This window comes from Belonocnema kinseyi, chromosome 6 (assembly GCF_010883055.1).
Source record: "Belonocnema kinseyi isolate 2016_QV_RU_SX_M_011 chromosome 6, B_treatae_v1, whole genome shotgun sequence".
Taxonomy (NCBI): Eukaryota; Metazoa; Arthropoda; class Insecta; order Hymenoptera; family Cynipidae; genus Belonocnema; species Belonocnema kinseyi.
This window is the reverse complement of record NC_046662.1, coordinates 59,526,479-59,552,820: the sequence shown is the minus strand read 5'-3', so window position 1 is coordinate 59,552,820 and position 26,342 is coordinate 59,526,479. Positions and strand designations below refer to the sequence as shown.

At 24.4% G+C, this 26,342-nt stretch overlaps 1 protein-coding gene across 1 annotated transcript in view; it reads left to right on the top strand.

The window, feature by feature from the left end:
* The window catches only part of LOC117174977 (G protein-coupled receptor kinase 2), a 112,422-nt gene extending 86,334 nt beyond the window's left edge, over window positions 1–26,088 (top strand). The window contains exons 4-8 of the mRNA XM_033364455.1: window positions 384–741; window positions 7,339–8,245; window positions 12,796–12,933; window positions 21,070–21,201; window positions 25,432–26,088. Coding sequence (XP_033220346.1) covers window positions 384–741; window positions 7,339–8,245; window positions 12,796–12,933; window positions 21,070–21,201; window positions 25,432–25,530 — 1,634 coding nt within the window. The 3' untranslated portion in view covers window positions 25,531–26,088. The remainder of the gene's footprint in view (window positions 1–383; window positions 742–7,338; window positions 8,246–12,795; window positions 12,934–21,069; window positions 21,202–25,431) is intronic.
* The last annotated feature ends 254 nt before the right edge of the window (window positions 26,089–26,342 follow it).

Sequence of the window (26,342 nt, the reverse complement as noted above, 5' to 3'; positions counted from 1 at the left end):
ATCTCTATCCCATCCACACACTACTCCTTTCCCCTGCCGAGTGAGTCACGCCTACCCCGAAAGGGAAATGGCTTAATGGTGTAATAATAATAATAATAATGCCGCTTTTTTCTATATTAAACAAAATAATACGTAAGTTCATAAGTCTCATTTACTACATGACTCTACACTATAAAGAAAAAATGATTTTAGAGGGTTTTTCATATTTATTTTGTGATTTTTATGCATTTATCCTATGGCACTGCGTGATTTTGCAGAACAAAGTTACTACTAGCGTCGACGCATGATCGCTTTCAACTCTCGCGATACATTTTTTGCATTGGGCAATAAAGTGGAAGCAACCCCCTGATGTATATTAATTATTCTATTATTGTCTGTTTCAGATATAAGGTACGGCTATGTGGTGGACCAGCAGCCGATCGGACGGCTCCTATTTCGGCAGTTTTGTCAGGACACGAAGCCATCTTACCATAGTTACAACCTCTTTCTCGATTCGATCGAGAAGTACGAGATCGAGATGGACGAGAATCGAACAGAACTCGCCAAGAAACTTTATGAAAAGTACCTGAAACGAGATGTTTCCGGAGTCATCGACATCTTGAATGATTCCTTAGTCTCGCAATGTGAGGATAGACTGAGCACTGCTGGAAAGGAGATCTTTGTCGAAATCGCCCAGACCGTGAAGAACTTCTTAGCCGGCGAACCCTTCTCTGTCTTCCTCACCAGCTATTACTTTTACAGGCATGTCAAACTCTAAACATTATCATATAATGACACTGTTTTCCTACTATTTCGAGGCTGGAGGGGGAGGGGGGGGGGCACACACTAAAGATGCCGTTTTCTCACAAGTGTCCGCTAACGGCTAATACAACTCTCTCCTTACTTTTCTTTTAAATTAATTATATAATTTTTAATTAAGCAGTTGCATTTTTCAATTAAAAAGATGAGCGTTTTACCAAATAGTTGAATTTTCTACAAGTAAGATTAATTTTTACAAATAAAGATGAAATCTCAACAAAGTGGATACATTTTAAATCAATTAGTTTAATTTTAAACCAAGAAGATTTAATTTTCTACCCAGAAAAGAATAATTTTAAACTAAATAAATACATTTTTAACCAATTAGTTGAATTTTGAAGAGAAAAAAAATTAATTTTTAAGATAATAGATGCATTTTTAACCAAAAGGATGAGTTTTCTTAAAAACAGATCAATTTTCAACCAAGTAGTTAAATTTTCAACGAAAATAAATTAATTAATTTTCAAGAAAACAGATACATTTTTTAATAAAAATATTAGCTTTCTACAAAATAGTTGAATTTTCTACACGCAGGATTAATGTTTCACCAAAAAGGATAAATTCTCAACAAAGTTGACACATTTTTAATCAATTAATTTAATGTTAAACCAAGAAGAGTAATTTTCTACCAGAAAAGAAGAATTTACAGCAAAATAAAAACATTTTTAACCAATTATTTCAATTTTCCAACAAAACAAATTAATTTTCAAGATAACAGACGCATTTTTAACCAAAAGAAAGTGTTTTCTTAAAAACATATAAATTTTCAACCAAGTAGTTAAATTTTCAACGAAAAAAATTACTTTTCAAGAAAACAGATACATTTTTTAATAAAAAGATTAGCTTTGTACAAAATAGTTGAATTTTCTACACGTGAGATTAATTTTTACAAAAAAGGTGAAATATCAATAAAGTTTATACATTTTTAATCGCTTAGTTTAATTTTAAATCAAGAAGAGTAATTTTCTACCAGAAAAGAAGAATTATCAGCAAAATAAATATATTTCTAACCAATTAGTTGAATTTTCAACAAAAATAAATTTATTTTCAAGATAACAGATGCATTTTTTGATAAAAATATTAGCTTTTTACAAAATAGTTGAACTTTCTACACGTATGATTAATTTTTAACCAAAACGATGAGTTTTTTTGAAAAAAATAAATAAATTCTCAACGGAAAAAAATTAATTTTCAAAAAAAAGATACATTTTTAAATGAAGAGATTGGCTTTCTACAAAATAGTTGAGTTTTCTACACGTAGGATTAATTTTTACGAAAAAATATGAAATATCAACAAAGTTTATCTAATTTTAATCACCTAGTTTAATTTTAAACCAAGAAGATAAATTTTCTACCAGAAAAGAAGAATTTTAAACTAAATAAATACATTTTTAACCAATTAGTTGAATTTTGAAGAGAAATAAAAATTAGTTTTAAAGATAACAGTTGCATTTTTAACCAAGAGGATGAGTTTTCTTAAAATCAGATAAATTTTCAAGATAACATATAGATTTTTAATAAAAAGATTAGCTTTTTACAAAATAGTTTAATTTTCCACACGTAGGATTAATTTTTCATCAAAAAGGATAAATTCTCAAGAAAGTTTATATATTTTTAATCACTTAGTTGAATTTTAAACCAAGAAGATTAATTTTCTACTCGAAAAGAAGAATTTTTAGCAAAACAATTACATTTTTAACCAATTAATTTAATTGTCAACCAAAACAAATTAATTTTCAAGGTAAACAAATGCATTTTTAACTAAAAGGATGAGTTTTTGTTTAAACTGATAAATTTTCAAAAAAACAGGTACAGTTTTTAATAAAAAGATTAGCTTTCTAAAAAATAGTTGAATTTTCTATACGTTTCATTTTAAACCAAGAAGAGTAATTTTCTACCAGAAAAGAATAATTTTCAGCAAAATAAATACATTTTTAACCAATTAATTCAATTTTCCACCAAAACAAATTAGTTTTCAACATAACAGATGCATTTTTACCTAAAAGCATGAGTTTTCTTAAAATAAAATAAATTTTCAACGAAAACAAATTAATTTTCAAGAAAACCGATACATTTTTAAATAAAAAGATTAGCTTTCTACAAAATAGTTGAATTTTCTATACGCAGGATTAATTTTTCACCAAAAAGGATAAATTCTCAACAAAGTTTACACATTTTTAATCAATTAGTTTAATTTTAAACCAAGAAGAGTAATTTTCTACCAGAAAAGAAGAATTTTCAGCAAAATAAAAACATTTTTAACCATTTATTTCAATTTTCCACCAAAAGGAAGTGTTTTCTTAAAAACAGATAGATTTTCAACCAATTACTTAAATTTTCAATGAAAAAAATTAATTTTCGAGGAAAGAGATATATTTTCAAATAAAAAGATTAGCTTTCTAAAAAATAGTTGAGTTTTCTACACGTAGGGTTAATTTTTCACCAAAAATGATAATCTCTCAAGAATGTTTATACATTTTTAATCACTTAGTTTAATTTTAAACCAAGAAGATTAATTTTCTACTAGAAAAAAATTTTGTAACAAAATAAATAAATTTTCAATCAATTAGCTGAGTTTTCAACCAAACAAATTAATTTTCAAGATATCAGATGCGTTTGTAACCACGAAGATAAGTTTTCTTAAAAAAGATACATGTTTAACCAATTACTTAAACTTTCAACGAAAACAGAAAAGAAGAATTTTCCACAGATTACATAAATTTCTTACCAAAGAGTTGAAGTTTAAAACAAAGAAGATTAATTTTTTTACCAGAAAAGAAGAATTTTCAAGAAAGTACAAACATTTTTTACTAAATAGTTGAACTTTTAACGAAATAAAAATTAATTTTCAGGCAAACAGTTCTATTTTAAACCAAATAATTAAATTTTAAACCGAAAAGAGATATTTTCAGAGCAGCAGAATAATTTTTTATCAAAAAAGATGAATTCTGACGAAAAATCATACATTTTTAAACAAATAGTTGAATTTTCTAAACAAAATTTATTTTTAAGATAAAATATATTTTTTTTACTGAAAATATGAGCTTTCTACAAAAATGTTGAATTTAAAACCAAATAGTTACATTTTAAGCCAAGAAGATTAATTTTCTATTAGAAAAAAGAAATGTTTAAAAATACGTAAATTTCTAACCAAACATTTAAATTTTGAAGCAAATAAGATTAATTTCTGCCAGAAAAGGAAAATTTGCAACAAAATACAAACATTTTTATCGAAACAGTTGAATTTTCAACCAAAAACAAATTAATTTTCAAACAAACAGTTGCATTTTCAGCCAAATAGTTACATTTTTAACCAAAAAGATAGATTTTCTAAACAAAGTACATACATTTTTAATTAATTAGTTGAATTTTAAACCAAGAAGTGTAATTTTCTGCCAAAAAAGAAAAATTGTCAACAAAATACATACGTTTTTATCAAACAGTTGAATTTTAAACCAAGAAGATTAATTTTTTGCCAGAAAAGAAGAATTTCCTTTAAAAAAAACATAAATTTTTGACCAAACAATTGAATTTTAAAGTAAATAAGATTACTTTTCTACCAGAAAAGAAGAATTAGCAACAAAATACAAACATTTTAAATGAAATTGTTGAATTTTCAACCCAAAATAAATTAATTTTCAAACAATTAGTTCCATTTTAAGCAAAATAATTTAATTTTCAATAAAAAGATACATTTTTAACACAGAAGATTTAATTTGTTACCAACAAAAATGAATTTTTTAATAAAATACATACATTTTTAACCTAATAAAATAAGTTAGATATTTAAAACCTTTTGACAATTGAAAAAAACTTAAAGAATAATTTATAAATGTTCAGAAATCTTTCAAAATTTTAAAATATTTGTAATCTCTTTGAAATTCCGAGATATCTTTTTAACTGACTCGAATTATTCCTAAAATTGCTTTAAAATCTTCCGAATTCATTTTCCAATATTTTGGAAATTTTTTATAACGTTGTATAATCTTTTTCAATATTCTCTTGAAATTAATTTTTATAAATAAAGAATAAATTTAAATATTACCAATAATCTTTTTAAAAAATGTATTATCTTGAAACCTGTCAAAATCTTTTTAAAAACTTCAGAATTTTATTTCAAAATCTTCAAAAATCTACATTTTGTTTTTAAGTTTTTTGAAATTTTTAAAATATATTTTAAATATATTTTATATTTTAAAATAAATGTTGTAAAATACACAATAATTTCAATTTTCCGAGAAATCTTAAAAAAAATTTTTTGATTTTCTTCAAAACCTTTCAAAATTCTTGAAAAGCTTCTAAATTTTTTATTCTAAATCTTCACAAATCTAGATTTTTTTTAACAACAAAAATAGTTAAAATTTTCCTTGGAATCTTAAGAAAATAATTTCATTATCTTAAAACCTTCAAAATCCTTAACAAAAATTTCGAAACTTTATTTCAAAATCTTGAAAAATGCATAATTTTTAGTTGAAAATTCATCTATTTTATTAAAAATGTTGTCTTTTTTGGGTGTAAAATTAACCTTTCTGTTCAAAAATTCAACGATTAGGTTTAAAAAATTCCACTAAAAATTAAAATATTTTCTTGGACATTTATGTATTTTGCTATAAATTATTCTTTTTTGGTAGAAAATTAATCTTTTTGATTAAAAATTCATTTCTTTGGATGAATTTTTTTTTTTTAAGTAATTTTTGTAACTAAAAATATAGCTATTTAAGTTTCTGTCGAAAGTTTTTCGTTTGATAGACATTTAATCTTTCTGGTAGAAAACATCTATTTGGTTGAAAATGTAACTTTTGAAAATTCATTGTTTTTAAACATTTTTTTGTTGAGAACTCGTATTTCTTATTTAATTTAATAGTTTTTTATTGAAAATAAAAAAAATCAATTTTTTAATAAAAAATTAATCTTGAAATTTGAATTTCTTTGTTAAAATTTCTTTTTTTTTTTGAAATTTTTTATCTTTGGTTGTGAATTTAACTATTTTGTTGAAAATTCTTTTTTTTGTGAAAGTTTAAGTACTCTATTTTCAGTTGAAAAGTTACCTTGAAAAAGCGAAAAAAATTAGTTTAAATCTTCTGCATTCATTTCCGATATTTTAGAAAATCAATAAACTTTTTAAATATTTTCTTTAAATTTAATTTTTTACAACAACAAAATAGTTAACATTTTCCCTGTCATCGTAAGAAAATAATTTCATTTATCTTAAAACCTTCAAAATCTTTAACAAAAATTTCAAAATTTTATTTTAAAATCTTCAAAAATGCAACATTTTTAGTTGAAAATTAATGTATTTCGTTAAAATTTTTGTCTTTTTTGGATATAAAATTAACCATTCTGTTTGAAAATTCAACAATTAGGTTTAAAAAATTCCATTAAAAATTAAAATATTTCATTGAACATTCATGTATTTTACTAGAAATTATTCTTTTTTGGTAGAAAATTAATCTTTTTTTGTTGAAAATTCATTTCTTTAGATGAAAATTAATTTTTGTAACTAAAAATATATCCATTCCAGTTTCCATCGAAAATTTGTTGCTTGATAGAAATTTAATCTGTCTGCTAGAAAATGTAACTTTTGAAAATCAATTTTTTTTTTACATTTTTTTATGTTGAAAAATCATATTTTTTTATTTAATTTAACAGTTTTTTCTTGAAAATTAAAAAAACTTTTTGATGGTTATGTCAATTGCTAGACTTTTTGTTGAGAATTTTATTTGATTCAATTTTATTTATTAAACATTGAATTTGAAATTCGATCTTCTGTGTTAAAATTTGGTTTTCTTTGGTTGAAAATTCTTGTCTTTGGTTGTAAAATTGACTGTTTTGTTGAAAATTCTTTTGTTTTGTTGAAAAAATTCATTTGTTTGACTGAATGTTTAACTACTCTATTTTGAGTTGAAAAAGTTAGCCTGGTTTAGTTGAAATTCGACAGTTTGATTGAATTTTTATTTTTTCGTGAATGTAAAATTTCTCTTGTTTGCAAACTTCTCATTCTGGTTTGAAATTTAAATCTTTTTTTAATTGTTCTCTTTGAAGCACTAACCCTATTACATTCTTGGTTGAAAATTCGTCTTTATTGGATGCAAATTCAACTATCTGATTCGAACTTCTTTGTGAAAATTTCATTTGTTTAGTTCAAGATTTTTCTTGTTGGTTGAAAATTGAACTATTTTGTTGAAAATTCCCTTGTTCTTGGTTGAAAATAAATGATTATAAATCAAAATGTTATAATAAAATTTGAAGTTAGTGAATCTTAAATTTTAGCCAGTTTGATTGTGCAAAGAAATGTGAAAATTCTAAATTATGCGTGAGAATCTGGCAACATTCCTTTGAGTTTTTCAAATTACCCAATCAACATTGAGGAAAAGCGACAAGTTAAATTTTCAAATAAATAGTTTAATTTTAAACCAAATAAGGAATAATTAAATTTACAGTAAAAAAAGGAAATTAATTTTCAACCAGGCTTCCGTTTTCAGTGCATTTCCCCTTACAATTCCTGAAAAACGACGAATCCGAAACTGATTTGCTCCACAGGTATCTCCAATGGAAATGGCTCGAGGCACAGCCCGTAACATACAAGACCTTCCGAATGTACCGAGTCCTCGGGAAAGGCGGTTTTGGCGAGGTCTGTGCTTGCCAGGTGAGGGCCACGGGGAAGATGTACGCCTGCAAAAAGCTCGAGAAGAAGCGCATCAAGAAACGTAAAGGCGAGGCGATGGTTTTAATTGAGAAGAACATCCTGCAGAAGATAAACTCAAATTTCGTCGTCTCCCTGGCTTACGCCTACGAGACAAAGGACGCTCTTTGCCTTGTCCTCACCATCATGAACGGCGGAGACCTCAAATTCCACATCTACAACATGGGCGGCGAGCCTGGCTTCGACATCACTCGCGCCAGGTTCTATGCCGCCGAAGTTGTCTGCGGCCTCGAGCATCTCCATCTCCAAGGCATCGTCTACCGGGACTGCAAGCCGGAGAACATCCTCCTCGATGACCACGGTCACGTGAGAATATCCGACCTGGGTCTCGCCGTGGAAATCACCGAGGACGACATGGTCCGCGGCAGGGTTGGCACTGTTGGCTACATGGCGCCGGAGGTGATCGACAATGAGAAATACACCTTCTCGCCCGACTGGTTCAGCTTCGGCTGTCTCTTGTACGAGATGATCGAGGGCCAGGCGCCTTTCCGGGCCCGGAAGGAGAAGGTCGCGAGGGAGGAGGTCGACCGAAGAGTCAAGGAGGACCAGGAAAAGTACTCGCACAAATTTAGCGAGGAGGCGAAGAGTTTGTGTCAGCAGCTCCTGAAAAAGAGCCCTAAGAGCAGGCTTGGCTGCAAGTGCGGCCGACACGGGGCGAAGGAAGTGAAGCTTCACAACTTTTTTCAGTGCATGAACTGGAAGAGGGTCGAGGCGGGTATGTGGGAACCGCCGTTTATACCTGATGTGAGTAGGCCTTGTTGTTCAAACGATTTTTCTTACGGTTAGTTCATTGTTTGCCTCTCCTTCTTCTTCTTTTTTTTTTTTTTTTTTTTTTTTTTAGGGATACTTGAACACCTCTGTAAGTTCGAAAGTTTTTAGGAGTTCCAAAATTTGATGGGAAACTGATATGCCTTAATATAAAGTGAAAAGTTTTGTCGACGAGGGATTACATATAGGTTTTAGATCTACTTTTTAAAAACTATAGGGAATGTAATCTTTGAAAAAAACTTATTTTTTTAAACTAGAAATGGAATAGTTTAATTTTCCGTATTAAAATAAGAAATTAATTGTCAACAAAATAGTTTATTTTCAAATAAATACTTTATTTTTCAAACAAAAATTGAATAGTCCAGTTTTTAATTTAAAAAGAAATTAACTTTTAACCGAAAATGGAATAGTTAAATTTTCAGTAAAAAAAGGAATTAATTTTCAGCAAAAAAAAGACAACTATTTTCCAAATAAATAGTTGAATTTTCAAGCAAAAATATAACAGTTAAATTTTCAGTAAAAAAAAAGAAATTAATTTTTAAAAAAGTTAACTTTTCAAATAAATAGTTTAAATTTTAACCAAAATGGAACAGTAAAATTTCCAGTAAAAAAAATAAATTAATTTTAACCAAAAAAAAGCAACGATTTTTCAAATAAATAGTTTAATTTTTAAACAAAAATGGAATAGTTAAATTTTCATTATATATTAAACAAAATAGTTAATTTTGCAAACAAATAGTTAAATTTCAACCAAAAATGAAATAGTTAAATTTTTATTTAAAAAAATTATTAACTTTCAAAAAAAAAAAAAGAATTTTCAACAAAAAAGTTAATTTTTCAAATAAATAGTTTAATTTTCAACCAAAAAAGGAATTGTTAAATTTACAATAAAAAAAATTTCAACCCAAGAAGCAACAATTTACAAATAAATAGCTTAATATTCTTAAACTAAAATGGAGTAGTTAAATTTTCATTTAAAAAAATAATATTTAACAAAATAGTTAATTTAAAAAAAAAGTTTAAATTGCAACCGAAAATGGAATAGTAAAATTTTTAGCAAAAAAAGAAATTAATTTTCAAAAAAAAAAAAAATAATTTCCACAAAAAAGTTAATTTTTCAAATAAATAGTTTAATTTTCAACCAAAAAAGGAATAGTTAAATTTACAGTGAAAAACATTAATAAATTTTTAGCCAAAGAAGCAACAATTTTTCAAATTAATAGCTTATTTTTTTTAACAAAAATGAAATAGATCAATTAAAAAAAAATTTTAACAAAATAGTCAATTTTTCAAAAAATATTTTAAATTTTAACCAAAATGGAATAGTTAAATTTTCAGTGGAAAAAAACTTTATTTTAAACCAAAAAAAGCAGCGATTTTTCAAATCAATAGTTTTATTATAAAACTAAAATGGAGTAGTTAAAATTTCATTTAAAAAAATAATATTTAACAAAATAGTTAATTAAAAAAAAATAGTTTAAATTGCAACCAAAAATGGAATAGTTAAATTTACAGTAAAAAAAATATTAATTTTCAATTAAAAGTAGAATAGTTAAATTTTAAATAAAAAAGAAATTAATTTTCAGCCAAAAAAGCAACGATTTTGCAAAAACATAGTTTAAATTGCAAACAAAAATGGAATAGTAAAATTTTTAACAAAAAAAGAAATTAATTTTTAGCCAAAAAAGCAACGATTTTTCAAATAAATAGTTAAATTTTTAACAAAAAATGGAATAGTTAAATTTCCAACATAAGAAAAAATAATTTTAAACAAAATTGAACAGTTAAATTTTCATTTTAAAAAAATTAATTAATTTTAAACCGAAGAAAAGCAACCAACGATTTTTCAAATAAATACTTACGAATAGTGAGGAAAATTTGAGAGTAATAAGGGAATTAATTCTTTTGAATAGAATTAATTTAGTTACCATATCCCTAGGATTTCGAATCGAAATATATTGCACTTGCAACAAAGTACTTAAATTTTTAACCAAGAAAATAATAATTTTCTACCAAACATGGAATAGTTAAATTTTCAGTAAAAAAAAAAATACAAATTAATTTTCAACCAAAAAAAGGATTTTTCAACTAAATAGTTAATTTTTCAAATAAATATTTTAAGTTTCAATCAAAAGTGGAATATATAAATATTCAGTATATTAATTTTCAACTAAGAAAAAAACGAATTTTCAATAAAATAGTTAATTTTTCAAATAAATAGTTAAAATTTTTTATCAAAAATTAAAACAAACCTTTTTAATCTTGAAAGACAAAAATTGCAATCAAATTATTAAATTTTTAAGCCAAAAAGACGAATTTCCAACAAACCAATTCAACAATGAAGTATGACTTTTTTTTAAAGTTCAGAATTTTCAACAATATAATTTGATTTCGAACCATATGATGAAATTTTTAACCAGAAATTTTATCGTAGACTTTAACGGAAAAGAATAAACTTTTTTTATCCAAAAATGAGTGGATTTTCTTATTGCGTTCTATAAATTCAATTGGAATGTAAGTACGAAAAAATGAGAAAAATTAAATAGTTGAAAAAGTTGTTTGAAATTAAAAATATACTTATAACCAAAAAAGGTGAAAATTCTCTAGAAAAAGATAAATTTTCAAACCAATAATATGAATGTTCAACAAAATAATTTAATTTTCAATTTAAAAAAATGTATTAGTCTAATTTATTAAGCCTGCGATAAATAAATAAGAAGTTTGATCATTTATGGACTAAAGAAAAACATATAAATAAATATTAAAGTTCATTTTTAAAACTTGAAAAATTTTATGACACACTTTAAATAAAATAAAATGAAATGAAGATAAATAAAATGAAAAAATTGAAATGAAATAAAGTGAAATAAAATAAGTAAAATGAAACGAAATAAAATGAAGTCAAGTGAAATCAAATAAATAAATTGAAGTAAAATGAAATAAAATGAAATGAAATCAAATAAAATAAAGTGAAATGAAAAAAAAATTCAGTAAAATTAAGTTAAGTTAAATAAAATAAAAAATTTGAAATCAAATAAATTAAACTGAAATAAAATGAAATAAAATAAGGAAAATGAAACGAAATGAAATAAAATGAAGTCAAGTGAAATAAAATAAATAAAGTGAAATAAAATGAAATAAAATTAAAAAATTGAAATAAAATGGAGTGAAGTGAAATAAAATGAAAGGAAAATAAGTAAAATAAAATGAAATAATATAGGTAAAATGAAACGAAATTAAATGAAATGAAGTAAAATGAAACGAAGTCAAGTGCAATAAAATTTAAAAATTGAAATAAAATAAACTGAAATAAAATGAAAGGAAATTAGATAAAATAAATACAGTGAAAAAAGGGTAAAATGAAAGGAAATTAAGTAAAATGAAATCAAATAAACAAAATGAAGTCTAGTGAAATAAAATAAATAAAGTGAAATAAAATTAAATAAAATGAATTCAAGTGAAATAAAATTAAAAAATTGAAATAAAATGAGAGACAATTAAGTAAAATGAAATAAAATAAGCAAAATGAAACAAATTGAAATAAAATGAAATCAAATAAAAAATGGAAATAAAATCAAATAAACTGAAATAAAATGAAAGGAAATTAAGTAAAATGAAATGAAATAAAATGAAGTCAAGTGAAATAAAATAAGTAAAATGAAATGAAATAAATCGAGTAAAATGAAACGAAATAAAATCAAATGAAATAAATTAAATAAAATGAAGTCAAGTGAAATCAAATAAATAAAGTGAAATGAAATAAAATAAAATAAAACGAAGTCAAGTGAAATAAGATTTAAAAATTAAAATAAAATAAACTGAAATAAAATGAAAGGAAATCAACTAAAATGAAACGAAATGAAACGAAGTCAAGTGAAATCAAATAAATAAAGTGAAATGAAATAAAATGAAATGAATTCAAGCGTATTAAAATAAAAAATTTGAAATAAAATAGACTGAAATAAAATGAAAGGAAATTAAGTGAAATGAAATCAAATAAATAAAATGAAGTCTAGTGAAATAAAATGAAATACGTAAAATGAAACGAAATTAAACGAAGTTAAGTGAAATCAAATAAATAAAGTGAAATAAAATTAAAAAATTTAAATAAAATGAGAGGCAATTAAGTAAAATGAAATGAAATAAAATAAGTAAAATGAAACGAAATGAAATAAAATAAAGTCAAGGGAAATAAAATAAATGAAATGTGTAACGACGTAGATAAATTTTGAATGTGCAAACAAGGGTTAAATAAATATTGAAGTTCATTGTTAATACTTGAAAAGTTTTCCAACACAATTTTGACACTATTTTTAAAATTTTGTGACTCTTTCTGCACTATTGTCGGTCTCTAAAGTGAGTCCGAGGCCTGAAAAGGGATAAGAGAGATAAATAAAGGAACCTTTTCCAAATATGCGTGAAAATTCTTCTAGAAATAAAATGCCTTTAAGAGTTTGGAGGTTTAGAAAAAGGGGGGAGATTAATTAGCCAAATTTAGAGCAATTTGAAAATTGGTTCTGTTATAGAAACATGCAATTTACGCGAAGGATGTGTTGGATATCGAGCAGTTTTCGACAGTGAAGGGCATCAATCTGGACGCGACGGATGATACCTTTTATAGCAAGTTTAATACTGGCAGTGTCTCCATTCCATGGCAGAACGAGGTGAGCATACCCTCATTGTTTCGATACTTAAATCTTCTTATCGTGGAGAGTCTGGAAGTTTTAATGAAACCGACATCCAATAAAAATTCTTGACCTCCCAACGAGCGCTACGAACTTACTTAGCATTTAAAACGTCAATTTACTGAAATTTAGCTATTTTAAACAAATTTAACCATTCCGTTTTCTGTTAAAATTATGATCTTTTTTTACTGAATATTTATAAATTCCATTTTTGATTGAAACTTAAACTATTTATTTGAAAAATTAACTATTTTGTTGAAAAATCCTTTTTTTTTGGTTGAAAATTAATTTGTATTTTTTTACTGAAAATTTAACTATTACATTTTTGGTAGAAAATTATTAATTTCTTGGTTAAAAATTCAAGTACTTTGTTGGAAGTGCAATATATTTCGATTCGAAATCTTAGGGATATTGTACCTAAAATAATTCTATTCAAAAGAATTAATTCCCTTATTATTTTCAAATTTTCGTCGCTATTCGTATTTATTTACTTGAAAAATCGTTGGTTGCTTTTTTTGAGTTTAAAATTAATTAATTTTTTTTCAATGAAAATTTAACTGTTCCATTTTGTTTAAATTTAAAATATTTATTTGAAAAAATAACTATTTTGTTGAAACTTATTTTTTTTATGTTGGAAATTTAACAATTACATTTTTAGTTAAAAATTAAACTATTTATTTGAAAAATTGTTGCTTTTTTGGCTAAATATTATGTTTGGTTGCAATTTAAACTGTGTATTTGCAAAATCGTTGCTCTTTTGGCTGAAAATTTATATCTTTTTCACTTAAAATTTAACTATTCTACTTTTAATTGAAAATTGATTTCTTTTTTTTTACTGAAAATTTAAATATTCCATTTTTGGTTGCAATTTAAACTTTTCTTTTAAATTAACTATTTTGTTAAATATTATTTTTTTAATGAAAATTTAACTGCTCCATTTTAGTTTAATAATAAAACTATTGATTTGAAAAATCGCTGCTTTTTTTGGTTTAAAATTAAGTTTTTTTCACTGATAATTTAACTATTCCATTTTAATAAAAATTTAAACTATTTATTTGAAAAATTAACTATTTTGTTAACATTTTTTTTTTAATTGAACTATTCCATTTTTGTTAAAAAATTAAGCTATTTATTTGAAAAATCGTTGCTTCTTTGGCTTCTTTTATACGTCAACTCATTGACTCGGCTAATTTATTGTAAAAATTCAGAGCTTCATCAGTTTTTCATATAATATTTATAACTCCCGAAACAAAATGCTTTAAATACTAGAAAATAAACAGGTGCAATTCGCGCAATTATGGTTATTTTTAATCTCACACAATTTTTATATTAAATTATGAAATATTGATAGAAAATTTTTGTATTTCATATCACTTTTAATAATAAAAGATGAAATTTCTACCGACGAGATTAATCTTCAACCAAAAAAGATGGCTTTTCAACCAAGTAGTTGAATTTTTAACTGATCAAACTTTCATAAAATTTTTAAAGAAAGACTCAATTTTTCATCAAAAAAGATACATTCTTCACTAAAATGATGAATCTTTAATTCAAAGAAATGTACTTTTAACTAAAAAACATTCATTTTCACGTAAAAATTGAATTGATACATTCTGAGTGGAAAAATTATTTTTTAACAAACAAAAAAATTTAATAAAATAGTTTGTTGTCAACTGAAATCATGAATTGACAACACAAATAATGAATTTTTAACAAAGCATTTCTACTTAAAACTCAACCAAATAGCTGAATTTTCAAGTTAAAAGGAGTATATTTTTCTTTAACATACAAAAAAACTTTGGCTTAATGAAGAAAAACGAATTATCAATCAAATATTTGAATTATCGACCAAAACAGATAAATTAAAATCGGACAAAAAGTTTTCTGCAAAAAAAACGATTTTTTAACGAAATAGTCACATTTGCAACCAAAGAGATGATTTCTTTATTTAAAAAATTACTTTTTAACTAAAAAAGATCCATTTTAACCAAAAAATGGAAAACTTACATTCTGAATTGAAAAATATTAATTTTCAACTAAAATAATGAATCGACAACAAAAATAATTAATTTTTAAAGAAATCAGTTCAACATACAACCAAGTACTTTAATTTTGAATTTTCAAACAAAAAATCTCTACCAAGAATATGAAATTTCAACCAAAGAGCTGAATCTTTAACTGAGAATTGAAATCTTTAACAACAAAATTAAGATTTAGGATAATTTGAACCAAGGAGCTGAATTTTTATCTTAGAAAGATAAAATTTTCCAAAAACAAAATGTAATAGTTAAATTTTCAACAAAAAATATTTTTCTTAAAAATAAAAAAAGTTATATTTAATCAACGAAACCGAATTGTCAATCAAATATTTCAATCCTCAACTAACACAGATAAATTTTCAAACGTTAAGTTGTATTTTTATTCAAAAATTTTCTGCAAAAAAAGACGAATGGTAAAATTAGTTTAAAAAAATTTTTTGCTAAAAATAAGAATATGCAACTAAAATGTGGAATCGAGAACAAAAATAATGTAGTTTCAAGAAAGCAGTCAAACTGAAATCAATTATTAAAATTTTTTTAAAAATTCATCAAGAACATGAATTTTCAACCAAAAATGGAACGGTTAAATTTTCAGTTAAAAAATTTGATTGTCGACAAAAAATTTAATTTACAACAAAATAGTGAAATTTTCAACCCAAAATTTTGAACTAAAATGATCATTTTTTAACCAAAAAAATTAATTTTCAAGAAAATATTCTGCAAGGAGCTGAATTTTCAACTTAAACAGATAAATCTTCAACTAAACAGTCGCATTTTTATAAAAAAAAAAGATTTTTTCCAAAAAAGGAGACGAATTCTCAACCAAATGGTGTTACATTTTCAAATAAAGAAATTATTTTTTAAGTAAAAGATGAACCTTCATCTAAAAAAATGAATTTTTAATAAAGTAATTAAATTTCTATCTAAATAGTTTAATTTAACTAAAAAGCGTCAATTTTTAACCAAAAATGGAATTCACAGTTAAATTTTCAGTAGAAAAAAAAAGTTTTAAAAAATTAATTTTTTATTTTAAAAAAAGAATTTTCCACAAAATAGTTAAATTTGGAAAATTTCACGAATTTTCACGAAAATAGTTGAGTCCTCAAGCAAACAAATTAATTTTCAACCAAACAATTGCATTTTTAAACGAAAGGATAAAATGTTACCAAGAGAAAAATTTTCAAACTTCTTTGAAATTGGCTAAATAACTCCTAACATTTGGAGAAATCTTTTAAAATAATTCAACTTTAATCTATTTTCTAAACGTGGTTTGTAAATTTGAAGTTCCTTTTCAATTGAAACTGATAGATCTAAACAAATTTTTGAAACATGAATTTCATTTAATTTTTTCAATTTAATCCTTTGATCGATTAACAAAATTAAAATAATAGCAGGCATGTATGTTTTTAAATCTCCGGTTATCTCCCGATTAATTTTTATTTTTTCCCGGACAATTTAAAAGAATTCAAAAGATTCGAATGATTTCCAACTATTTTTGAAGGGCTCAAGAGATTTCTAAACGTTTCAAAACAATGAAAATATTTCTGATTTGGAAAAAGAAATTTCAGAAAAGAATTATAATTCTGACTCCGAGCATCAGATAGTTTTTGCTCATACTAATTTGAATTCTGATTTGATCTCAGAAATTTGATAAAGAATTATAATTCTAAATTTGAACAGGGATTTCTTTAATTCCCTTCCGTAAGTCAGAATTAAAACTTATCTTCCTGTTCTAAAGTGAACCTGAAATGAAAATTATAATTTTTTACAAAATTGCCCTGTTCCAAGTCACAATTATATTTATAAATGATATTTTCTAATAGAATTAAGAATTATAGTACTCTCTTTTTCCAAAATTTGGAACAGGGATATTTCCAAGTAAAATTATAATTCTTTACGGAATTCTTTCTCCAACTGTAAAAATTGTAATTGTATTTTTTGTGAGCTAAAACTTATATTTCTTTACTTAAATTTGATGTCGCAGATTAGAGTTATAATTATTTTCGAAAACTCCCTGTTCCAGGTCTGAATATTTTTCTAAATTATTTACGGGAATTCTTTTGTATTCGTTTTATTTAATCTCTGTCCCAAATTCGAAGTTACAATTCGGGTTTCACAATTTCACGGACATGTAGACACCCTGATTCGAAAACTAATCCGCACACTGGCTCACAAAACACAAATTCGAACAATATAAATTTTATTGTTTCTGCATGACTTGATTCTCTAACCAGGATTTAAATTTCATAAGCGTCAGTCCACAATCGATGTCAATTGGAGACTATTTGACTGACGAGTCTGAATGAAATAAAAAAATAAATAATTTAGTAATGACGCCTTAGCGTGCGTGTCCGAGAAAAACAGATATGTAAGAAACGTCTGGAGGTCGAAACGAAATTCGCAAATGCACATGGTATGGAAGACCAGTAAAAAAAAAATAACCAGAGTTGCCGCTGGACCGGGAAACCGGGAATTTTTTGAGACCGGGAAATACCGGGAAATGACAGTGAATTTTTTTTTACCGGGAATTTTACAAATTTATAGAAGAAAAATCTGTCCACGTTCGATTTCAACAGTTTTTAAATAGTTAGTTGAATTTTTATGTTTTTCAATTATGCTATTATTTAGCTTACAATGCGTAATTCAAAAATTTTTTACTTTAAAAATTTTTCATTTAAAATGTTTATTTCTAATCTTCAATTTTTAATTTGAAGCATTTTTTAATGCTTTTTTAAAGAATTGAACGAATAAAAAATAAGAGTCTTAGATGTTAAAAATGTTTGATAAAAAACATTTTTATTTAATAAATAAATAGATTTTTTAAATATATCTGTACTTTAAGCAATAAAAAGTGAACAAAAAAACTATTTTCAAGTTAAAAATAACTTCATATTATGTTCTTAATTAAAGGATTTTATTAAATTTAATAAAATCCTTTAATTAAGAATATATTATTCGGAGTATTTAGCAATATTTGAATTTCAATTTAAGACAAGAAAATGGAAAGCAAATATTTACAAGTAAAGAATCTTTAACTGATTTAAACAAAAATGATTAATTTTAAATTAAATACTTCATTTTTAAATTCAAAAATTCTTATTTTTTGGTAGTAAAAGTAATCTTTTTATTTAAAATTCGTCTTGTTCAATTGAAAATTGAACTTTTTGGTTCAGAATTCTTGAATTCTATTAAAAATTCGTTTTTTGTGTGTGGAAAATTAACATTTTTGTTTAAAAATTCGTCTGATCTTTCGTAAATTTTATTTTTAAATTTATTTTTTTCTTAAAAATAAAAAAATTTAATTGAGAATTCTTGAATTTTATTTTAAACTCGTCTTTTTTGGTTGTAAATTAATCTGTTTATTTGAAAAGTCGTCTTTTTTTAATTCGAAATTCCAAGTTTTTGATTCAGAGTTCTTGAATTTGGTTAAAAATTCGTTTTTTTTCGGTATAAAATTATTCTTTTTATATAAAAATTCATCTGTTTGGCTAAGAATTTAACAACTAGGTTTCAAAGTTGAACTACTTTCTTAAAATTTAAAAAAATTGGTTTCTTGAAAATTAAACATTTTGGTTGAGCATTCTTGAATTTTGTTCAAAATATTCTTAATTAAAGGATTTTATTAAGTTAAAAATATTGTTTCAAACTAAAATATTCAATTTTTAACCCTTTCAATTTGAAATTTTTAATTGAAAAAAAAAGATTAATTATTGAATATTTAGCAATATTTGAATTTTTATTTAAGACAAGTAAATTAAAACCAAATATTTAAAAGTAAAGAATCTTGAATTGAATTGTTTGACATATAAAACCTGGAATCGTTAAAATTTCGAAGAGCCTTTAAACTTGAGTCATTGTAAGAAATATTTAGATGTTTTAAAAAGATTAAAAATTAACATGCAAATTTTAGAAAGTTTCTTAAAATCTTCTAGAATCTTTTTTGAGAATTTTGTTTAAAGCTTTGAAAAACTTTTGAAATATTCTCTTAAAATAGCTCGCCTACAAATAATAAATGTTCAATTGTTATTTATGCATGAAAATATTAAAGAAATTTTCTAAAATTTGCAGTATTTTTTGAAAATTGTAAAAAAAAATCAAATAATTTTGATAGATATTTAGAAGTTCTGCAAAAATTTCCAAAATAATTTTTAATTTAAAACCAATTTAAAACAACTTCTAGATTTCTCAAGATTTTGAAATAAAATTTTAAAGCTTTCCAACGATGTTTAAACTATTTAAAAAGAAAATAATTGAATTTCTATTATAAGAAGTGTTCAGTTAAATTTTTTTGCAATTTTTCAATATTTGATGTTTCTAACTTAAAATTCCTTAAAATCATATAATTTTGAAAATTTTGAAGTTCATTGATTCATTTTTTAATTTATAGAGCATTGAAAATGATAACGTGGAATTATATTTTTTGTATTGAAAAATCTTAGTACCTTCAATTTTATACGCCTAAATTATTGAACATTTGAATACAACATTTTTTAATTAAAAAGTTTTAAATTTCAATTTTAAAAGTTCAAAATTTAACAGTTACATTTTGAGTGCTGTCATTTAAAGTTCAGTTTTTATTACCTCAAGTGGGAAATTTTGTAGCTTTATTGTTCAGTTTTTAAGTTTCATAGACCGTAAAAAATGTTTGCGAACCGGGATAAAACAGGAAATTTATTTCGTCGATTAAAACGGCCACCCTGTAAAAAATAATAAGGGCTGTCACACAGTTATTATTAGTCATTTTTTAAAATGAAAATGTCACATTAGTCACTTTTCATTCAATAAATTAATTCGTGGGTTAATAACTATTCATTTCAGGTCTATAACTGGGTTTTAATTATCTTGAATTCTTTGAAATATTTCAGGATATTTATAAAGATTCCGAGAAGTTTTTAATCGGTTTCAATAATAATTTGAAGTCCGAGAAATTTTTAATAGATTTCAATAATTTGAAGGAATTTTAGGGATTTTAGGGCATTTTCAAAACTTCTAATGTATTTTAATATATTTTTCATGATTTCAGAAAATATCATTATAGAATTTCACGGGAATTTATAATATTTTAGTGATTTTAAAGAATTTATTTATGAGAAGTGAGGTATTTTGTAGGGTTTTTAATGATTTAAGAGATTTGGCATAATTCACCCTCAATTATTATTAATTTATCCTAAATTCTTTGAAATTTTGTTTAATTTTATTAATTCACTTTAATGTTTTTAATTCACTTGAATTTCTCTAAATTTAATCTTTTCTACTTAATTCAGTGATTTTTTTTAAATGAATTTTAAAAAGTTTTAATTTAATTGATTCTGAAAGTCAACTGATAAAATGATCAAAGGATTTGAAACATTTATAAAGTTTTTTTTTCAAATTCCTTGGCATTTTCAAGAGCATTAAAATTGTTAAAGGAGTTTAGAGTATTTTAAATAACTTTGGTTATTTTAAAAGTTTACAAAGACATTTTTTTATTTATTTCATTAATTGAATGGGATTTAAAAGAATTCCAAACAGTTGAAGATATTGTAAAAGATTCTCCGTTTTCAAGGGCTGTCAAAAGTTTTGAAGAGCTTTAAACAGATATTAATGGATTCGAAATATTTAAAAAGATTCCAAGAAATTTATTTGTTTCAGTAGTTTGAAGGCTGTCGAAGACTGAAATATTTTAGTGTATTTTAAAAGATTCAAAGGCATTTTAAAGAAGTTACGAAAATTGCAAGGGATTTCCAAGGAGTTTTAATCATTTTAAAGGGATTTTAATATTTTAATGGATTTAAAAGAATTTATTCAAAAGAAGTTACAGATATCGTAGGGTTTTAAAGATTTGAAGATATTTTAAAGTATTTTTTGCAATTTTATTTGGAATCAGCCAACCTGGAATAATCTCTGTAGACGTTTGAGAAAACCGATCTGCGATTCGAATTTCAAGCATAAAAAGATCGAGAAGCACTTTGATATGAAGATCAAAAGGTTTTTCGATCAAATAGGCGGAGAGTAACTGATAAGGTTGCTCTTTTAATAGGCATCCACTTGTCTTGCAGTTTGAGACTTATATGCGGCTGCATTTTTTTCCCCCCAGATGGTGGAGACGGAGTGCTTCAAGGAGCTTAATAACGTACTTGGGTTGAACAATACACCCACTCCTGATCTGCTGATAAATCATCCTCCACCAAACAATGAGAACAGAGGCTGCTTTCCATTCAGAAGAAAGGTAAACAAAGTTTGTATTCAAATTTTAAGCTTAGGCTTTCCATTATTTTCAAATTTTTCAATTTTTTTTTTTTTCTTTTTCAAATTCAAATATTGGTCCGTTCCGAATTAGAGATTTGAAAATTTGTTTGGAATAAAATGAGGGTCCAAGCTAAGCTTCAAAAAGGTGAAAATATATATTTTTTTAAATACAAATTATCAATAAAATTTAGAATTAATTTATAAAATAAAGCAAAAGAGTAAGTTATTCAGTTTGAAGAGAAAAACTGTAATATTTTAATTACTGGTCTATTTTTCTTAAGTAGTTCTTAATATTACAAGCATAATCTTGTTGTCTACTAAAAGATTTAAAGTGCGTAGTTTGATAATATTCTCTATTTTTTCTTAACAAATAGTAGAGTTTTCAATTACTAAAGATAAATTTTGTACCAAAAATGACATAGTTCAATTTTCAACAAAGAAAGAAATAGTTCAATTTCCAAATAAAAATGTAATAGTTGAAATTCGAACCAAAATGTTTCATATAAAAACATAAATTTCTAACTAAATATTTGAAGCTCTAACTAAAAAAGGTAAATTTTCTACTAAAATAAAACGAATATTTAACTTTTTTTTTTTATTTCCAACAAAAAAATAAGTTTTCAACCAAAAATGGAACAGTGAAATTTTTAGATAAAAACATTGAATTTCCAACAATATATAAATTTTGCAACAAAAGAAGTCAATTTTCAACTAAAAAAGAAATTATTTTCAATCAAAAATGGAATAGTTACATTTTCTGTGGAAAAAATTTATTTTCAACTAACAGACGAGAATTTTTCAATAGAAGAATTGAATTTTCGGCCATAGAGATACATTTTCAACCAAAAAATATCTTACTATTAAATAAAAAACAGTTGAATTTAAATAAAAAAGAATAATTTTAAATAAAATTGTTAATTTTTAAATTCGAAAATTCTAATTTTTTTTTTGTATTGGAAATAATCTTTTTGTTTAAAAATTCGTCTTATTTAATTGAAAATTCAACTTTTTGGTTTAGAGTTCTTGAATTTTATTAAAAATTCGTTTTTTTTTGTTGTAGAAAATTATTAGTTTTGTTTAAAAATTCGGCTGTTCTTTCTTAAAACTTTTTTTAAAAAATCTTTATTTCTTAAAAATTACACATTTTGGTTCAGAATTCTTAAATTTTGTTTAAAATTCGTATTTTTTTGTAGTATATTAATCTTTTTATTTTGAAATCCGTCTTTTTTAATTGAAAATCAAGTGTTTGGTTCAGAATTCTGGAATTTTGTTAAAAACTCGTTTTTTGGTAGAAAATTAATCTTTTTCTTTAAAAATTCATCTAATTGGTTATAAGCATAACAACCAGTTTTTAAAGTTGAACTACTTTCTTAAAAATTAGAAAAAATTCTTTCTTAAAAATTAAACATTTTCGTTGAGAATTCTTAAATTTAGTTAAAAAAATATATTTTTCGGTAGAAAATTAATCTTTTTGTTTAGAAATGCATATTTTGGTTAATAATTTAACAACTAAGTTCTAAAATTGGACTAATTTCTTGAAAATTAAAAAAAAAAATCTTTCTTAAAACTTCAACTTTTTGGTTGATAATTCTGGATTTTTATTCAAAATTCGTCTTTTTTGTAGTAAATTAACATTTCTCAGTTAAAAATTCTGCTTTTGGTTGAGAATTCTTGAATTTCGTTAAAAATTCGTGTGTTTCGGTAGAAAATTAATCGTTTTGTTTAAAAATTCATTTTTTTTTTGTAAATAATTTAACAGCTAGGTTTTAAAGTTGAATTTCTTTCTTTAAAAAGAATTTTTGGTTGAAGATTCAGAATTTTAGTTAAAAATTCATCTCTTTGTTTGGAAATCAAACTTTTTTTGTGAAAATTTTTTTTTTTTTTTTGAAAAATGTTTGCGGCAATCGAATGTTTATCTATTACATTTTTTGTTGGAAACAGTTCTTCTTTAAGTAAAAATTCATTTTTTTTGTTAAAAAGGAACAATTTTGTTAAACATTTTTGTTTAATTAATCTAATTCAGTAGAAAATTTAACTTTTTGTTGTTAATTCTGAAATTTTATTAAAAATTAGTCTTTTTTTAGTAAATTAATCTTTTTATTTAAAAATTCATCTTTTTTAGTTGAAAATTCAATTTTTTGTTTGAGAATTCTTAAATTGAATTGAAAATTTGTCTTTTTTATAGTAAATTCATCTTTTCATTTGTTTTAAATTTTCATCCTTTTGGTAAAAAATTTAACAAGGGTTTAAAGTTGAACTACTATCTTAAAAATGAATTTTTCGATTTAAGATTCAAAATTGTAGTTAAAAATTCATCTTTTTGATTGGAAATTATACTTTATTTTATTAAAAATTGTTTTTTTTTTAATGGAAAATTAGTTTGGTAGTTGAAAATTTACCTATTCCATTTTTTGTTGAAAACAGTTCTTCTTTAAGTAAAAATTCATTTTTTTGTTAAAATTAAACTATTTTGTTAAAACATTTTTTTAAATTAATCTAGTTGAGTAGAAAATTCAAATTTTTTGTTGATAATTCTGGATAATAATAATAATTCAAAATTAGTCTTGTTTTGTAATAAATTAATCTTTATTTAAATTTGTTTTTTTTTTTTAGTTGAAAATTCAACGTTTTAGTTGAGAATTCTTGAATTTTATTAAAAATTCGTCTTATTTTTAGTAAATTAATCTTTTTATTTTTTTCTAATTTTCATCTTTTTGGTAAAAAAATTTAACAAGGTTTTGAAATTGAACTACATTCTTAAAAATGAATTTTTTTATTGAAGATTCAAAATTATCGTTAAAAATTCATCTCTTTGATTGAAAATTATATTTTTTTTTGTTAAAAATTGTTTTTTTTTTTTTAATGAAAAATTACTTTGTTAATTGAAAATGTATCTATTCCATTTTTGGTTGAAAACAGTTCTTCTTTAAGTAAAACTTCATTTTTTTTGTTAAAATGAAACTATTTTGTTAAAAAATTTTTTTTTAATTTATCTAGTTGAGTAGAAGATTCAACTTTTTTGTTGCTAATTCTGGATAATAATAATAATTTCTAATTCTTCTTGTGCTGTAGTAAATTAATCTTTTTATTTAAAAATTCAGCTTTTTTAATTGAAAATTCAACTTTTTGGTTGAGAATTCTTTAATTTGATTGAAAATTCGTCTTATTTGCAGTAAATTAATCTTTTTATTTTTTTTTAATTTTCATCTTTTTGGTAAAAAAATTAACAAGGTTTTGAAGTTGAACCACTTTGTTAAAAATGAATTTTTTGATTGAAGATTCCAAATTAATTAAAAATTAAACTTTTTGTTAGTATATAAAATTATTATTTTTTTAAATAAAAATGTCATACTTTTGATTTGACAATTATACTATTTTGTAGCAAAAATTCGTCAGTTTGTCTTGAAAGTTCAATAATGTAGTAAAAAAAATATTGGTAGATAATTCGTTTTTTTTTATAATTAAAATTTTTTTCATTTAAAGGGTTTTAAAAAAAGCCAAAATTAGTAACTTAGTTTATGGATGATTTCGTAATTAATTACAAAATCTCGATTTGTATCTCCAGTTTTTTGGTTTTTTGTTTTGATGCAAAGTCCTGTAAAAAAAACCAGAATCCAACGACTAAATTTGGACTTTAACGAACAAACAAAAACAAAAAACGAAGAAAAAAATCCTATTATAATCTGAAAAGTGTTTAAAAATAAATAAGAATATAATTAATTTTCAGACTTAGATAAAAAAAAGAGGAAAGAAAAATGAGAAGGCAGCCAACCACACCTCCCTCCCTCTTTTTTCTTTCTTTCGTCTTTTTTACTTTTATTATCAAATTACAATAAAAAACATTTAAAATAAAATAAAAATAATAAAATTGCATTATCAACGTTTCGGTACTCATACAGTACCCTTAACAAGGCAAGCATAATTTAATAGGAAGGGAATGTGGTTGGCTGCCTTCTCTTTTTTCTTTCCTCTTTTTTTATTTTAGTCCGAAATTTTTTTTTTTTTTTGTGAATTTTTCAGTTCACAATAGGATTTTAAAAAATTTTTGTTTGTTCTTTGTGGCCCAAATTTGGTCGTTGGTTTCTTGTTTTGTTTTTTCAACAGGAGCTTGCATCAATTTGATTATTGCACATTAAATAGGATTTTTAATTTGGATTTTAATCAAATTTAAATTTTTTAAATTTTGTTCTTTGTTTTTGCCTAATTTCAGAAGAAACAGAGTGCTCGTACAAGACAGATGCCGATGTCAGAGTGCCATTTGCGAGAGCTCTTACAGAATCAGAACTGTGGCGAGTTGCCAGCCAGCTGATCCAGAATGAACTTTGGAAGTGTACACGCACCGACAGCGACGAGACATCGTCCAGGATTCCCGACACGCTGTATCACGTTCCGCGATCAAATTCCACCCTCGAGCAACGGCAACGATTCACGTGAACGGGTGATAATCGGCCAGCAGCAGATGGGAACAACTCGCACTTGCTCGATACAGAAAGTCAGCTGGAAAAACGCGAACGCTTCCATGTGAGAGAATTTCGCGTCGTCGTCGCCTTTTCTCAGATCGAAGTCCTCTGCGTCCAAACGTCCTCGACCCAAAAAAACAACAACAAAAAAAACAAACAAAATGAAACAGAAAAAAACGAGAGAATGCCACACACAATTTCAAGAATTGCAAACATTCAGACGAGGTACAATCACTTTGAAAAATGAATTTCGAGCCTCGATTATTACCTCGAGAGAGGAGGATGGCAGGCCAGAGTCGTTTCTGTAAATAGGGCTGAGGCAATGAAACTTAATTTTGCGAAATTACAAGAGTCCTTTATCGCGTTTTCAGGAGTCTTCTGTTTTTTGTTTTTTTTTTTTTATTTAATTGTCGTTTTTTAACTTTTTTTCCCCGCGAAGAAACTCCTTCTAAGTTTCTGGTATATATTATTCATTTTTTGTTTTGTTTTTCAATCTAAGGCTGAATGTACCCTTGAAATTCCATTCGACAATGGGTCAGAAACACCGTGGCGTCTACCGCATACTCAATAAAATGAAAGATCTGAGCACAAAATATGTCATGTCGGCAGAGCCCGGCAAAAGAAAATGAAAGTTTAGTCCTAGGGTGTAGTCTGGAAATAC